This window comes from Nothobranchius furzeri, chromosome 7 (genome assembly GCF_043380555.1).
Source record: "Nothobranchius furzeri strain GRZ-AD chromosome 7, NfurGRZ-RIMD1, whole genome shotgun sequence".
NCBI lineage: Eukaryota > Metazoa > Chordata > Actinopteri > Cyprinodontiformes > Nothobranchiidae > Nothobranchius > Nothobranchius furzeri.
The window spans coordinates 56,577,437-56,593,300 of NC_091747.1; the positions used below are offsets into that span (position 1 = coordinate 56,577,437).

At 44.4% G+C, this 15,864-nt stretch overlaps 1 protein-coding gene across 3 annotated transcripts in view; it reads right to left on the bottom strand.

Annotated features, from left to right (window-relative positions):
* Nucleotides 1–15,864, bottom strand: part of zfhx4 (zinc finger homeobox 4) — an 83,586-nt gene that overhangs the window by 24,895 nt on the left and 42,827 nt on the right. For all 3 annotated transcript variants that reach the window (XM_015955388.3, XM_015955387.3, XM_070553376.1), the window contains exon 6: nucleotides 11,729–11,963. In XM_015955388.3, coding sequence (XP_015810874.3) covers nucleotides 11,729–11,963 — 235 coding nt within the window. The remainder of the gene's footprint in view (nucleotides 1–11,728; nucleotides 11,964–15,864) is intronic.

A 15,864-nucleotide genomic window follows, 5' to 3' on the forward strand; every position in this document is an offset into this window, starting at 1 on the left:
AATTTCAATTGTAACATATTATTTTCATTATTGCATCCTGGTGGTTTTACAGTGTGTTCAGATCAAAGATAAAAATGTAAAGCAAACAAACAAACAAAAAAAAGGTTCTTCAACGTTGGACTAAAATCATAGATGGAGACAAATGTCTTCAAGACAAATTATTCATTAGGTTTCTCAGAATCGTCTTCGTGAATCAAATTAAAGATCCCACATGGAACCTGTAACACATGAAAGCACAAGTTTGTGTTTTTAACACACACACACACACACACGCACACACACACACACACACACACACACACACACACACACACACACACACACACAGGAAAACACAGACTTACGGCCCTGGAGATGGTATTTGCAGACAGTTACACATAAGGAGTGTTGGCTTTCCTCTGACTTTCTCAAAAACATGCAAAAAATGTCCATTTCATTACTGGCTAAACAATGTCATATGGGCCCCCACTGGCCCTAATAGAGGCAGACAAAGACAGAGCAGCACACATATGCTTCAAATAAATCAGATTACTGAGGAAGAGTGGGGGAGAGAAAGAGGGAAAGAAAGAGAGACACTTAGAGAATTGACAATATTCCCTTTACTTGCTACCTCCTCCTCCTTTTTCTCCTTCTCCTTCACTTCCTTGACTCTCGCAGCACACACACACACACACACGCACACACCCTCCCGAGTGGGATCTGTTTTAGATATGAGCCAGTGCTAAAGCCATATCTCTACCTTATCTCTACTAGCCGTCAAAAAACAGAAAGCTCCATGTTTCCTTGCATTAGAGCTGCAGCCCCTGACATGCCACTGGAAAATCTCACAGCCCCTCAAAATGGCTGAGGAGGAGACTAAAACGGCTGTGATTTAATTTCATTGAGCAAAATGCAGGTTAAAGTTAAACGGGTATCGTTCTCAGCGGGCGACTTGATGCCTAGTCGTGTCTGGGAAAATGTCAGCTGTGAAACTCATGATAATTCATGTTGGCAATCCAAAAAAAGAAAGTTTCAGAGCATCATTAGCTTCATCTGACCATCTCCGGCCATCTAACCCAATCAAAACCTCCTGTTGGGATTTTTTTATGCTATCATGTCACAGCTTTTGTCAAATGATTGTAACAGGAAGTATTGATTATCCTCGTAGTTGTAACCCCCCCAAATAAAACCCAAAAGCTGAACAGACCGGGTGTGGAATATGTTAACAATTTGAGGAAAAAAAGGGGAAAATCGATATTCAAATTACTCCTCTTATTGATTAATAATTAAGTCTAAATTGTGGCTCAGCTTGGACTTTCAAACCGCCCCGTGACAATGGGAAGAAGATGGGGGAACATTATTGATGCACTTTAACAGCAGTGGTCGCCCAGGCATCGATCCCGCCACTTTGAGGCGCCTCTGGCATGTGTATGCTATCTCCATGCAGGTGCATTTTCAGAGGGGACGTGTGCACCCACACACCCGGGTAAAAACACACACACACACACACACACACACACACACACACACACACACACACCTGCATGGGCAAACAAATGAACACAGCATAATTAACCTTCATCCAAGAAAAGTCAGAGCTGTTGTTTCTGCAGGCTCGACTGCACATGTGCAAGCGTGCATCTCTTCTAATTACACCATTAGGTGTGGGGTTGTTACACGGATTATTCTGGACAAAATAAGTGAGTGTGAAGAAAAGGAGTGTGTTGCTAATCCAAGCATTTATATCCTCTTCTCATGTGCTTCAATCCATGCGGGAATGTGAAATGTCCACATGGTCAAATCGGTGTGTTTGTGTGTTCCCAGTGGACCTAATCAGGTATCAGGTACCTTTTGTTTTGGGAGCCCATTGATGGATGAAATCTTTATCTGTGCTATTGATCAGGCGGGTGCAGGTCCTAAACTGTCTGTCGAGCTGCCTGCCTGCTCCAGCTCTAACAAGATTGCCAGGGCCGAGTATATCAGTTAACATTTAATCAATGGCAGCTTAAGACACTGGGGCTAAGGGAAAGAAGCCCACCACTTCGGCCCCCTGCCCCAAACCATTACTCGGGATTGAAGCGGAGCAATATGTAGGTGCATGAGGGAGCTCCGAATGATTACAAGGGATTGGGTCTGCCTGATCACATGTCTTCGGGGCACAGAGGTGTGTGTATGTGTGTGTACCTCAGTGTTTACAGGCATGCAAGTGGTGGTTCGTCGATACATGCTAATAAAAAAACACAAAAACCTGGAGGGGATGTCTAAGCCTGCCAGGCCTACTCTGAAGAAAATGGGAAAACTAAATGAAGTGTTTAAAAAACGCCGTTCAAGTCAAGCGAAGACTTAAGTTTAAACACTCCTCTGCAGGAAAATGCACTAAAACACACAGTGCAGTAGAAAGATGTGACATATCAGGCAATGCATGATTTCTTTTTTCTGCCGCGCTTGCAGAAAGCCCCCTGATGGTAAAATGCAAAAGAGGAGACTCAGCAAAAAGAGAAATATGATCAGTTAGGCTTTTTTTCTTGCTTTTTATTTTCCCATCAGTTCATCTAGCAGTAAATGAAACCACATCAGATCTAAGACGACCATCCGCGCTCTTCCCATTTCAACTTTTTCTTTTTCCTCTCTGATTTTATAACTCACGCTGGCGCTGGACGCCGTCATTATCGCCGAATCTGATTTTGTGAGAATTAAACATGCCGTTTCAGCATTCTCCCTGTGTTGTGTGTGTGTGTGTGTGTGTGTGTGTGTGTGTGTGTGTGTGTGTGTGTGTGTGTGTGTGTGTGAGAGAGAGAGAGAGAGAGAGAGAGATTCAGAATGGGTGAAACAGAGAGAGTCTTACTGTCAGGGGTTTCTCTGATGGGGGAAGCCCCTCTTACGTCCCTGTCTTTCGTCCAAAGCCTAGGAGATTCCCACCACCTAAAAATCAATGTGTGTGAGAGCATATGTGTGCCTGCATGTGTGTGTGTGTGTGTGTCAAGGTTTTGTAAGACAAATCTCTCCAGCGTGCACCGCTTTAGTGCTATTGAACCAAGCTTCGATCACTCGGCCACTGTGAATAATGCAACAGAGACTACTGCTCACTTACAGAACAGGATGCTTGCATGTGTGTGTGAGCATGCATGTGTGTGTGAGCATGCATGTGTGTGTGACAGGACAGTCCTTTTTCTTTCCTGCAAATGCAGCAGGGCAGCTCTTCGACGTTCTTCCACTTGGCCCTCTTAATCTCATGTCAGATACAGGAACTCCCACACTGATACTGTGCCTCCGAGTGTGTGTTCTCATGAGGTGTGTGTGTGTGTGTGTGTGTGTGTGTGTGTGTGTGTGTGTGTGTGTGTGTGTGTGTGTGTGTGTGTGTGTGTGTGTGTACGCTGGCAGTTTCTACAGTAGACAGGAAGAGCTTAACTCAAGCGGACAGCTCTGGCCTGCACTTTGACACACCCTGAGTCATTACATAGAGTCGGCACATGGCAGAATATTGCCATTAAAAAGACAATTAAATCTGAAGTCAAGGGAGCATCACTTACACACACACACACACACACACACACACACACACACACACACACACACACACACACACACACACACACAGAGAGAGTGCAGAGATTCTAGGTGAACACACTCATCTTCATAACCCCGGGTATATAAAGCAGAGATAGTAATAATCACAATGTTGCAGAGTAATTAAAATGATTCCAAGAAATGTGTGTGTGTGTGTGTGTGTGTGTTTTATGTTAATTAAGCTGAAGGATTTGATGTGACACACACCGTATGTAAGCTCTAATGTGTTCTATACTTGATGTGACTGGAGGGGACAACAGTTGATGGACACACACACACACACACACACACACACACACACACACACACACACACACACACACACACACACACACACACACACACACACACACACACACACACACACACACACTAGTAAAAACAGATCCAGCTGCTCATTGGCCCTGCTAAAAGGAGCATCTCTTTTTTCGACATAATTATCTGTGCCATCACTTATGAGCCAATGAAACAAACATCAGTTCCTATTTCCTCCTCCTCCATCGTTCCACTCCTCCAGCTCCGTACCGCTCCTCCTGCCCTCTGCTCCCCTCCAGACTCTTCTCCCCTCTTCCTCTCCTCGTGCAACTTCAGACAAGGTTTCAATTTCAGCATGCTGATTGTCTCATTGCCGACTCCGTGCATGTCTAACACTCTCCGGCACTCCAGGGACCGGCGATACCCGCCATGGAATGCCTATTTCACTCCGAATGTTTCTGGCGAGTGTGCGTCTGTGTTTGTGTGTGAAAAGGGGTGATGAGGGCGTAAAATGCCTATTACACTGAGAGTCTGGTCTCTCTTACTCTGAAGAGAATTCTCTGGTGCCTAAAGAGCAGAAAATTGCAATGCTCCTCTTCCCCACTCCCCATTAACCTGCTTCTGAAACAAAGGCCTGGCCGAGGTGTGTGTGTACGAGTGTGTTTCTGCACCATCATTGGGCAAAGCAGCTTTTAGGCCTAACAAAGCTGATGTGTCATCATCTGGTCTTCTTTTGTTCTTTATTTTTCTCTCTGTCCTCCCTTCTACTTCTCTAAAGCTCTTTTTATCTCTGTTCAGTCAACTAAATTTGACAAAATCTATATTTTGATGCCCTTAAATGAACCTGTCCCTCATTTTTTCCCTTCGTTCCTCCCGTCTTTAAAAAGCAGAGGCAGACAGCACCTTATGAAGAGCTTCAAGATGACTAGAGCAGCGGGCATATTTGTCTAATTTGCACAAAGACATCCACATCAAAGCACAAATCAAGACCCATGCTCATTCGGTAGATTTTTATCAGTCTATCCATTTCTGGTTGGCTCTTTTCCCCTCTTCCCCCCGCATCCTTTCTCCTCTGTCACATTCCTCTTTCTCCCTCTCTATTTTTCAGAGCGTTATTAGGACATGATAAAAGCAAAAGGGATGTCATGACACAGGACCCCCTGTTAGCATTAGGAGGTGGAAGAAGAAGACGAAGGAGAAGAAAAAAAAACGAACGAGAGAACGTAGGGAGAGGAGAAAAAAAGATGAAAGAGATTTGTCTGGAAATGATTGCTCACAAGGCATTGATTCTCTGCTTTAATCTCACACAGTGTGCTCAAATTTCCTATTAGGGAGATGAAGAAAAGAAGCAAGGGGGAGATGGGTCTTACTCAGATAGGTGGGGAGGTGAAACTTGGCCCATCTCTCAGGGATTTTTATTTTTTTGGACAGGCAAAACATACATTTCCCCTTTTTCTGGAAAGAAAAGCCACGTCCTGAATGTTTCCTTTTTTAAACATGTGCTGCCTTGCTGTTAGGCCATTAGTCTGCTGTAAGTAAACAATGGAGAGGCACGGCTACGGCTACTGAAACCCTGAGGGTCTCACACACACACACACACGCACCTACACACACTTACATACACAACAAGCCTCTGACAGCTGCTGTTACTGCAACGCTTCCTTCGGTAAGCGACGATTAGCCTTAGCCTATTGGTAATCAATAGCTGCTATCAATTCCATACCTCCTATTGATGGATGAGGCTAAGCATTCAGAGAGAACGAGATGATGTTTTACTCTTCCTGAAAGTACTCTGATTACACTGCTGCTTCGTTTTTCTTCGAATGTGCACAACATGGAGGCTTTTTCTTCCCCCCGTGTTCAATCTGTGAATCGCATCGTTGCTGTCTGAGATTAGCGGCTGCTTGGACCCAACGAGCACATTGCCTGGTTACCGCGGCTCCGGCTCCACACAGCCCTGCTCCCATCAGCGGATTGTTTGTCTTAATGCTGTGTGACACGGCCCATTGTTTTGTCCATCTGTGGTTAAGAGTCAATGGACAGGGGGGATGTACATAAGGGGATCGAGCAGCAAAAAGAATGGAGGTAGGGGAAAATAAAGAGAGGAATGAAAAAAGGGAGGGCTGAGAAAAAGAAGATGGGAACAACTGCTGAGAGGTGAAAAAATACGAAAGAGGAAAGATCAGAAAAGAACCTGCGAGTTTGGAAAAATGTGCTTTACATTCCGCCTTCCGGAGTCCCCAAACGGAGAGGGGCCTTCGGCTCTTTGGGATATCACCAATGACGCCAGCCCTCCCTTCAAGGGGTTAAGTCATATTTAGTATGCGTCCTCAGAGTTCCACGGCTTTGTATTGTAAATAAGTCTAATGTGGCATTGGTCAGGTATGCTAATTCAGATAATCAGTGCAATTTCTGCAAATTATAACTGTCAGTGTGGTGGGCACAGAACCTTGGCGGAAAACATGAGGGAACAATTTAGCCTGGGTAATACCCCTTCACCAAAGAGCTGCTCAGCTAGAAAAGAAAAACAATCAGCCTGAGCCCGGACCGCCCCGACACACCATTTCAAAAATAGTTTATGGTGAATGAAGCTCATTTTTTCACTCGAGGTACAAGTCAGGCCGCTGACATTTCTTTTTTTCTCAATGTGGAGACCACAAAGTAATTATAATTTGCTTGGACGGAATTATTCAAAAAATAAAATAAAAATAAAGAAGACCACATCTTTAACTCCCTCTGCCACAGAGAATATGCTTTTGGGAGATTTGGGGGTAAATTGCTACTTGACAAAAATATAATGGCATACATATATGATTGTGTCTCCTTTTTTTGATTTGACAAATGATTAAAAATTTCACAACAACCATAAATAACCAATACTTTACAAAAAGGGGTAACGATTTGGGTTTATTAGCATAGAAATCGGCGTCCAAAACATCAAAACAAACCAATATGCATCCAACTTTCTAACCTTTCCTGACCAGATTTAGTTATAAAAACAGAGATTTAAAGCACGAGCGCATGAGAAACAACCATTTAGCAACTCTCGTCCTCTCCAAGCAGTCCTCAAAACAAAATGGCCACCTCTGCGCTAACGCCGGCGGTTAGCTAGTTCTGGGAGTGTGTTGTATCACTTCTCTCCCTCTTCTGGGCATCCATGCATGTTTATGTAATGGCCACAAATTACTGAGACAAACCCTGGAAATAGACTTCTGTCTGAGAAGGGGCCTTGCCCAAAAGAGAAAAAAGAAGAAGAAGCAGCAGCGAACCACTGGAATGGCTAAAACCACCTCCACCACCCAGAGAAAAAGGATGAAATGGAGGAGTCAAAGTAAGGGAACAGGGATAAACTTCATATCTTAAAGATGTGGTTCACTGAAAAACATTTTTTTAATTATTATTTCTGATTATAATCCGTCACTCATAGTTTTTTTATGTAGGCTGAACATGGAAATAGTCTCCTACACCTATCTCCTGCATTAGCTTCTGATAGAAAATAGATGGTGGAACGCTACGATTTAAAAAGCCTGACAGTGTGATGTCACCTTGACTCATGACACAGAACGCTGTTGTTGGTTTAGCGTCTAGGAAACAGCAGAGAGCATCTCGGCCGATTAAAAGTGTTTAGCATTAGCAACTCCACCACATGGCAAGACTAGGCTTGTGTTATGTGCAGAGGTGAACCATCAATGTTGCAAAGTAAACTCAGTCAGTAGTAGAGTCACATTGCTCTTAGCCAATCAGAGGTGAGATGTCCAAATATCAGGAAGTACTTCAAGAGAATATCCTGTTCCAAGAATGAACACTTGTGATTTAGCTTAGTTAGCATACAGTCGGAATTGGGTTAGAAGCAAATAGTTAGAAACAAGATGGCAGACTTCATCTGTGCCCACGTTTCATCACTTCCTGCTGGATGAACACAAATGCATCTATATCCTTACACGAGCATGGGGATCATAAGAGTGCATTAGCCTCTGTTTTTAGCCTACAGCTGCTACGTATACGGTTAGCATGGCTACGGTAATTTGACAAGGACCAAAAAAATGTCCCAGAGCCTTATCACTCAGAGAAAACAAAAGGATCTGGAACGCACATAGACACACAGAAGCGCACATGATAAAAGTGTTGTTGGTCTCTCAAAGTCAGAAGAGGTCTTTTGTTTGAAATGGGGAGGGGGGGGGGGGGGGGGGGGCAGACAAAGAGGATCCTCTCCCTCTTTAATGCATGTCGGGTGGCGGTGGGTGGGGTGGTAGGGAGGGATGGAGATGCGTGGATGGTGGGGTGGTGGAGTATAGATGACAGGCTGGGCTCTCAGGAATAATTACTTCCATAAGATCCCATCTCGCTTCTCTTTTTTTGTGAGGGAGGGAAAAAAACAGAAAGTATGCAGAAAAGGCCCCATGTTTCTGCTTGGGCTGGTTATGTGGAGCTTTACACATGATGGAGCACAGGGTTAATGGGCAAAGATCCACCCACGTACACACACACACACACACACACACACACACACACACACACACACACACACACACACACACACACACACACACACACACACACACACACACACACACACACACACACACACCTCATCACAATACGCTTTATGGCTAAACAAATATACACGTATAACAGAAAAATCACTGAACAGCCAAACTCCAGAGCCCATTATGTCAAGGAAATTTCAGCTAAAAATTGTTCTAATTATAAAACGTGTTGACAGAATACCCATGACGCATAAATTGTCTTTTGCTGTTTTTCATCCTTTTCACTTCGGTAACTGCATTACATCAAAAAACCACACAAAAAAATCATCAGATTCTTCCAATAACTTTTGGACGACCCTCAAAGCCAGACGGCGTGGTCGCTGCTGAGAGGGAACTCATTTATACTAGCTCCTCTGATGCAAACTGGCATTTTATAAACTCAATTTTCTTTATCACTTATAATTGTGCACAGAGAGGGACAGTTTATCTCAGAAATGTGCCCACAGTGGGCTTTTTGTTTGCGAGGGACATTGATGAAAAATCATCCTGAAAAGTTTTCGCTGCATTCACAGACGGCTAACTCCCACTCCTGCGAGCGGTAAACACGTAATGGAGTTTAACACCCGAAACACATACATTAACAAACCCTGACATTCACACAATGCAGCAAAGGCGTTGCTCCTGTCTCTGCTGAAAACATATTTTTACCCTTGCAGTGCGTCTCTGCACTAGTGTTTCCTTAATTGGGCCATAAAATCTGCATCCAAATTGTTTAATGAAAGCCATTCACATGTACATAAAGTCCAGAGCATTAGAAGTCTTATTCCCAAATGAGCCTATAATTATCCGGCTTGGTTCCAAGTCCCAGGCTTTAAGAGAAAGATACCGGTCAGCACTTAAATTAATCTTTTTCATACCAGTCTCTAATGAACAGAAAGTGCTCGAGTCAGGAGTTGTAGCCCCAGAAAACAAACAGCCTCACAAACACTCACACACCCATGTGCACATGCACGCAAAGTGTTCGTAAACCCAAAAACGTTGCCTACTATAGAACCGTTTCCAACCGTTAAAACGGTTGCATCACTTTTGGAACACTCGGTGGTTTAAAACCTTTTTTGTGTTGCAAGATGTTCGAATCAACAACAAACTTCCGTTTCTATAAAGTCTGTGCTTCTCTTGCTTTCTCCACCTGCTAAATACCTGGAAGTGGTAAAGAAATCACAACCCTATCATGCACTCTGGAAGGTTTATGCATCAGATAAACGGAAGCGTCCCAAAATATGTTTAAAACATCTTAGGTGTGTTCTTGCTGGGTCGTGGTTCTAATTCCATGCTTTCGATCTTTTTAAAACACAGAAACAGTTTTGTTTACCTGTTTTGTCGCTACGTTTCGCCGGAAGCTGCAGGCTTCCTCGGGCTGACGCTGATGGTGGCGCGTCACTTCCTTCTCCGTTTATCCGCGGGCAGCAGTCGGAGAGGGGAGAGCGGGCAGCAGAGGGCGACAACGTCCTCTGCTGCCTGTGGATAAACGGAGAAGGAAGTGACGCGCCACCATCAGCGTCAGCCCGAGGAAGCCTGCAGCTGCCGGCGAAACGTAGCGACAAAACAGGTAAACAAAACTGTTTCTGTGTTTTAAAAAGAACGAAAGCATGGAATGTTTAAAACATGTCGGATGCTGTAAAGCGTTCAGAGTTTTCCTTAGCTTCCTAAAGGAAATTCACCACGTGGCATCAGACGAAGGCCCACGTAGCTAATTTGCTGTTTTTTTTAATAGTTACAGAAAGTGAGGCGAGGAAATTCTGCTTTTTTTACAGGTTTAAAGCATGCTCACCAGCACAAACTATGACAAGGGAAGCGGGGGGGAGGTTTGAAGTTTGGGTGAAAAAATGGACACAGGCAGAAATGGGAGGGAGACAAAAAAGGAGAGAGAAAGAGAGAGAAAGTAAAAGAGAGAGCAGGAAAAGCTGCGTGTGTTAAAGTGTAAGGTAATGATTTATCTAAGCATGTTTCTCTGCTGCTTCACCCCAATTCTCACTGAAACTTTGATCCGTGTGTAATTAAAACCAAACATTCACCAGCAATATTCTTTACTTCAGGACTGGGAGCTCTACTGCTGCTCGTGTGTGTGTGTGTGTGTGTGTGTGTGTGTGTGTGTGTGTGTGTGTGTGTGTGTGTGTGTGTGTGTGTGTGTGTTAAGCTTCTAGTCTCCATCTGTATTGGGAATACTGGTACAGGGCAAATAGAACACTTTGGGGAGCACAGCTTACACACACAAACACACACACACACACACACACACACACACACACACACACACACACACACACACACAAAGATATATCACATCACATATCGTATCGGTTCATATATCGTATCATATATTGTATATTGTATTGTATCACACACACACACACACACACACACACACACACACACACACGCGCGCGTGCACACACACGCACACACACACACGCACACACACACACACGAGTGGATGTAGAGTGGATGTACTGCTTGCTGCTTTGCTAGACTGCTTTTAGAAACGTATCACCACCGCCCCTCCTGCACCGGCCCCACTCCCCGCTCCCTTCAGGTCAAGCAAAGCAAAAGCAAGTTAAGCGCTCGTTTTCTCCCAGCAGCATTAACATAGGGATGACTAAATAATGGACGCTGCCTCTCCGTCTTCTGGTTTAAATTAAAGCGCAGCCCCCTCCCCTTACTCCCTGCAACCCCTCACCAACCATCCAACCCCCACTCAAAAGAAAAACGATTAATCTTTTTCCCTTTTTTTGTGTGTGTCTCTGAATGTTTTACAGTTCTGTTACACTTATTAGCTGCTGGCAGGACGAAGACTCTTAAATGAAAGCCAAATTGCTTTGGTCATGAGAAAGGAAATGAAAGCTCACTCCAGGGAGAGACTGTGTAGCCATAGCATACACCAGTGTGTGTGTGTGTGTGTGTGCGTGCGTGCGTGTGTGTGTGTGTGTGTGTGTGTGTGAGACTAACATGTGTGTGTACAGGCCTTTCACTGTAAGATCCTCCCAAGGTGAAATTTCATAAGCTGACTCCTCGCCGGCCTGGGATGTCCCAGTGCACGGGACGGTGTGTGCTTGTGTGTTTGAGATATAAGAGCAGCAGCCTAATGGGAACAGTATGCTCATTTTGGGGAGATTAGGTGGAATGGACGGGCTTGTATCGAGAGACGTGATGTGGATATGGAAGCCCGGGGATGGAGGGAGAGAAGTCGGGGCCCGAGCGAGGACTGACAGAAGAAAGAAAGATTTGTGCAAGAAGGAGGGACGAAGGAGGCGCGGGTACGAATTCGAGTGAATTTACCAAAAGCATAAGCAACACGAAGGTTTGCAGTGACACAATATGCAGGTAAAAATCATTGCTGAGAGAAGTAAGAGCATAACAAAGCAGGTTGAAAGATCACAGACCTTGGCTGCTGGGGCACTCTTTGACATGAAACAGCTTAAGGAGGCTCAGTCCATCTTCGTCACCTCCCAGGGCCTGCTGGTGCAGCTGGAGTTTCCTCAGCCCCTCGTTCTGCTGGTGTCGAGCCGAGCGGGCGTGCTGCACCAGGTTGAGGCGGGCTTTGGTGGAGTAGTCACACAAAGTGCAGTGGTAGAGGCACGAATCTTGGCTGTAAGAGCTGTCCAACTTCTGCAAGTGCTGTGAATAAAGAAGAAATATTAGAATTACAGTAATTACCTGTTTATAAATCATTTAAACCGGGTGTTCCATATTTGTTTCAGTATTTCCTTCTTCCTGTTTCACACAACAACCCTGCAAACATTCCTATTTATTGCTATGTTTGAAAGCTGCACCGAACATTGGGTAGAGATAGGAATGGGCCAGTATCTAGCATGGGTGGCTTAAATGGCATCAACCAATATACAACTTTAAAATGCTGCTTTTTACCCCCCAGTTTTCAAGAATTGACTAAAACCAATCAGAAATAAAACAAATCGGACCTTTTACTGGTCTGAGCAAAACCCTAACCCTAACTTAGCCAAACACTCATTCATTCAAGCAGTAACAGATAGGGTTGGGTACCAAATTCGGTACTTTTTAAGGTACCGACCGAATTCCACAGTACCGACTGAGCACCGATTCACGTCATTTGAAACGGTGCCTCGTTTCGGTACCCGTCCATCATAACGAGAACTTGCCTAGGCATGCGCAAGAGCGTTATGTCGTCGCTCGCTGCGAGCCAGGTGTAAACAGAGCAGCATGGTAGAAAGAACGTACGCTAAAGCTTGGGTCCACTTCACTAAATGTGATGGGTAACTGGGTGATGATGAAACCAGCGACAACGATCTAAGTGAGACAGCCTCATCTTAATCTGCTCCGGTTGGTAAATAAAATGTTTAAGATAACGTTAGCTTGATATGTTAGCTTCCGTTCCGCTAATGGTGCGTTCACTTTCTCCTCAGAACCCCAAATTTCCGACTAGAAGAACACGAACGCACTCTAAAGTTTGGCTTCACTTTACTAAATGCGACGGGTGAATGGGTGAAGATGAAACCAGTGACAACGATCTAAGTGTGAGGCATCATCGTTTTAATCTGCTCCAGCAGTTAAATAAACTGTTTAAGATAACGTTAGCTTGGTATGTTAGCTTCCATTGCCACCATTGTTATCAGCTAATGGTGCGTTCGCTTTCTCCTCGGAAATTCTAACTTCCCAGTAGAAAAAATCAAATGAAAAAAGACGGTAAAGGAATGAAGATACACAGTAAATTTAGTTCACAGTAAAGATGTTTGCTTCAGTTTAATTATCAGCTTATAAAACTACAAGGACGATGTTAAAATACAAACAGTTGTATGTTATTTATCGTGATATTTATCAAATATGGTTATATATTGAGAAAAATATATATTTAATTATAAAAGAGAATTAAAATAATAAACACTCAAAAGTATCGAAAACTGGTACCGTTAAGTACCGGTATCGATTCCTAGGTACCGGGAATTAGAACCGAATCGATTCAAATGTCAAAGGTACCCATCCCTATATGTTCCAAGTGGAAGTGTTTACTTCAAGTCTCACAATGTTCAAGTAAATCATAAATAAATGAAATTTAGTGTGTTAAATGTATCTCTTTGAGATATATTGGACTGCACCAAAAAAAAAGCAAGACTGAACTAATCCTGCACCACATTTCACATTAGCTGTGTGGCTTCTCTGTGATGTAAAGATTGACGACATACAAAAAGGTCAAACAAGATGTTGAGCCCGGGCTTTCTCTCCAAAGTGCACAATGTCCAGGATCTCCTTATTGTTAGCAGCTGTTGGAGATTTTCTTATTCAACGTGTGCTGTCAGTTTGCAAGCCCTTAATTTCCAGTTGCCTCTTTAATGGCACAGCAGCCGTGCAAAGCTACCCCCTGCCTCTCGATCCCGCCCCCTGTGCCTTGTAGGTGCACAAACCCACATGCACGCACAGCCCCCATCCCACCTTGCTTTGCTCCCATACACCCAGTCAAGCCAAGCATATCAAGTGTGCTTCTGTTGTCGCTGCCGGGCTAATGAACAATGCACAAAAACAAAAGACCAGGCCAAGCTTTTATTATCAGATCCTCTGCGGTGGGAGGGGCGTCACACAGAGAAGAGAGCAAAGCGCAGAGACAGATACACAGAGGTGGCTCATGAAGGTTGGCTTCTGCTTTGTTAAGATCTATTCACACTGGAAACAGGTGCAGGGGTGCGTGCATTAATTAATACCTCACAGTTGCGTGTGTGTGTGTTAACTCTTTCCTGTCTCTCGTATCTCCTCCTATAGGAAGATGTTTCTTTCATCAAGCATTTAAAAGTTAGACAGGTAATGTTTGCTTCTCCTTGCGTCATTTTGCGGGGAGCAGGAAACAACGTAGGAGGTGTGTGAAGTGGGAGGAGTAAGCCGCAGGTGTGTGAGTTACTCCCCCCCCCATACACCCACTCTTCCTCCTTGCACAAACAGGGATTAGCAACATAGCTACAGCCGCTAACACATCTTTTCTCTCCGTCTTTCCTTCATTCCTTCTTTCTTTTGTAGAAAAATCTTGCGAAGTTTTTCTCACGAGACGGTGGGACGTCCCCTCGCAGTCAGAGGCCCTTTCAGAAGTCTTAAGTTTTAATTAAGTCGGAGTTGTCAGAAGAAAGCTCCCCCTAGTCCAGAGCTCAGGGCCATTAATTACAGCTATCTTTGTTTCTCTGTGAAAGGAGGCCTCCCTCGCTCTTTCTCTCTTTCTTCTGCTTCTTTTCTTACGCCCCCTCCCTCCCCTCGGAGGTGAACCGGACTGCTGAGCCTTTCTGTGGAAGCCACACATGTGTGCCGCGGAAGCAAACATATATTTATCCGTCGCTTAAACAGAAATGCTGGAATTTACATCTTTTCATTCAAATTGAAAGTTTTCTGTTTACTTTTTTTTAGTCATCTTGTTTCGAAAGCCGCCTGACGTGGAAGCACTTTTGATCCCCTCCCATTGATCCATCACAAAACCGTGACAACAATGGTGCCTTTAACTGACATTCAAAACCTGCACACTTTCATTTTAAACAGAAACTCAATTAACATTCTTGATTTTGACCCTGAAACAGTCGTTGGGTATTTTGTACAACTGCTAGAGAAGAACAACACATTAAAGCGCGGAACAAAGTTCATTTCACGATGGAGAGCTTGTTAATTTTCTAGGCAGAGAAGATTGCCGTTATAATACGACTTATAAAAGGCTCACTGATAGTTTACAACTGTTCCTGTGGCATGGCCATAAAAAGAACCGTACTGTACCAAAATTAACATTTTCAAATAAATCAGTTGTGGCCTTGAATACCGCACATCGCTCAATGTCCCAGCTTACGTTGTAATGTTTTTGGGATGCGGGGCTTCGGCTGGGAGCAGCTGAGTGATATATTTTGGGGTTGGACCAGGCTGCCAGATAGGTTTAGGCTTAATATTAATTCTCTCCCCATCAGCACATTCCAGAGAGTTTGTTTAAGACCAAAACTAGAGGCTGTGTGTCGCGCTATGGTTCTCTGCAGGCCTGAAATGCATGCGGCCTGGTGATCACAGACCAGAACATCCATGATTTATGAACTTTTAAAGGACCGCTTTGACTCCTGCCAGGCGTGGGCTGTGTAATGCATATTCAGACACACAAACACACTGTTCCTGCTCCTGGGTTTGCGCCCCTTGTGCGTCTGCTCGCAATGTGTGTGTGTGAGTGTGTGTGTGTATGTGTGTGTAATTTATGCTGCGGCAAGATTGTCTGTCTGGTTACGATCCGTGAGCAAGTTCTCATTGAGTGTCTGTGTATGTCTGGGTGGCAGGATGGCGAAAAGGCTCATCCTAGTCAATATGGCTCCCTTCCAGATCGCCTGGTGGTTAATTGTTGAAGATTTGTGTTTGGCAAACAACCAAATAGGCTAACGCTCCCAATGGGCCAATGAAGATCGGCTAAACAGCGCTCCCCGGGTGGACCTAAACATGGCACAGACGGTTTGAGAGGGCGGAGGAGGCGGCGCCACACCCCCCGTATGAATGAAATACAAATTACAACTCTCATGACTTCCTGTTTACACGTCAAAAGCAC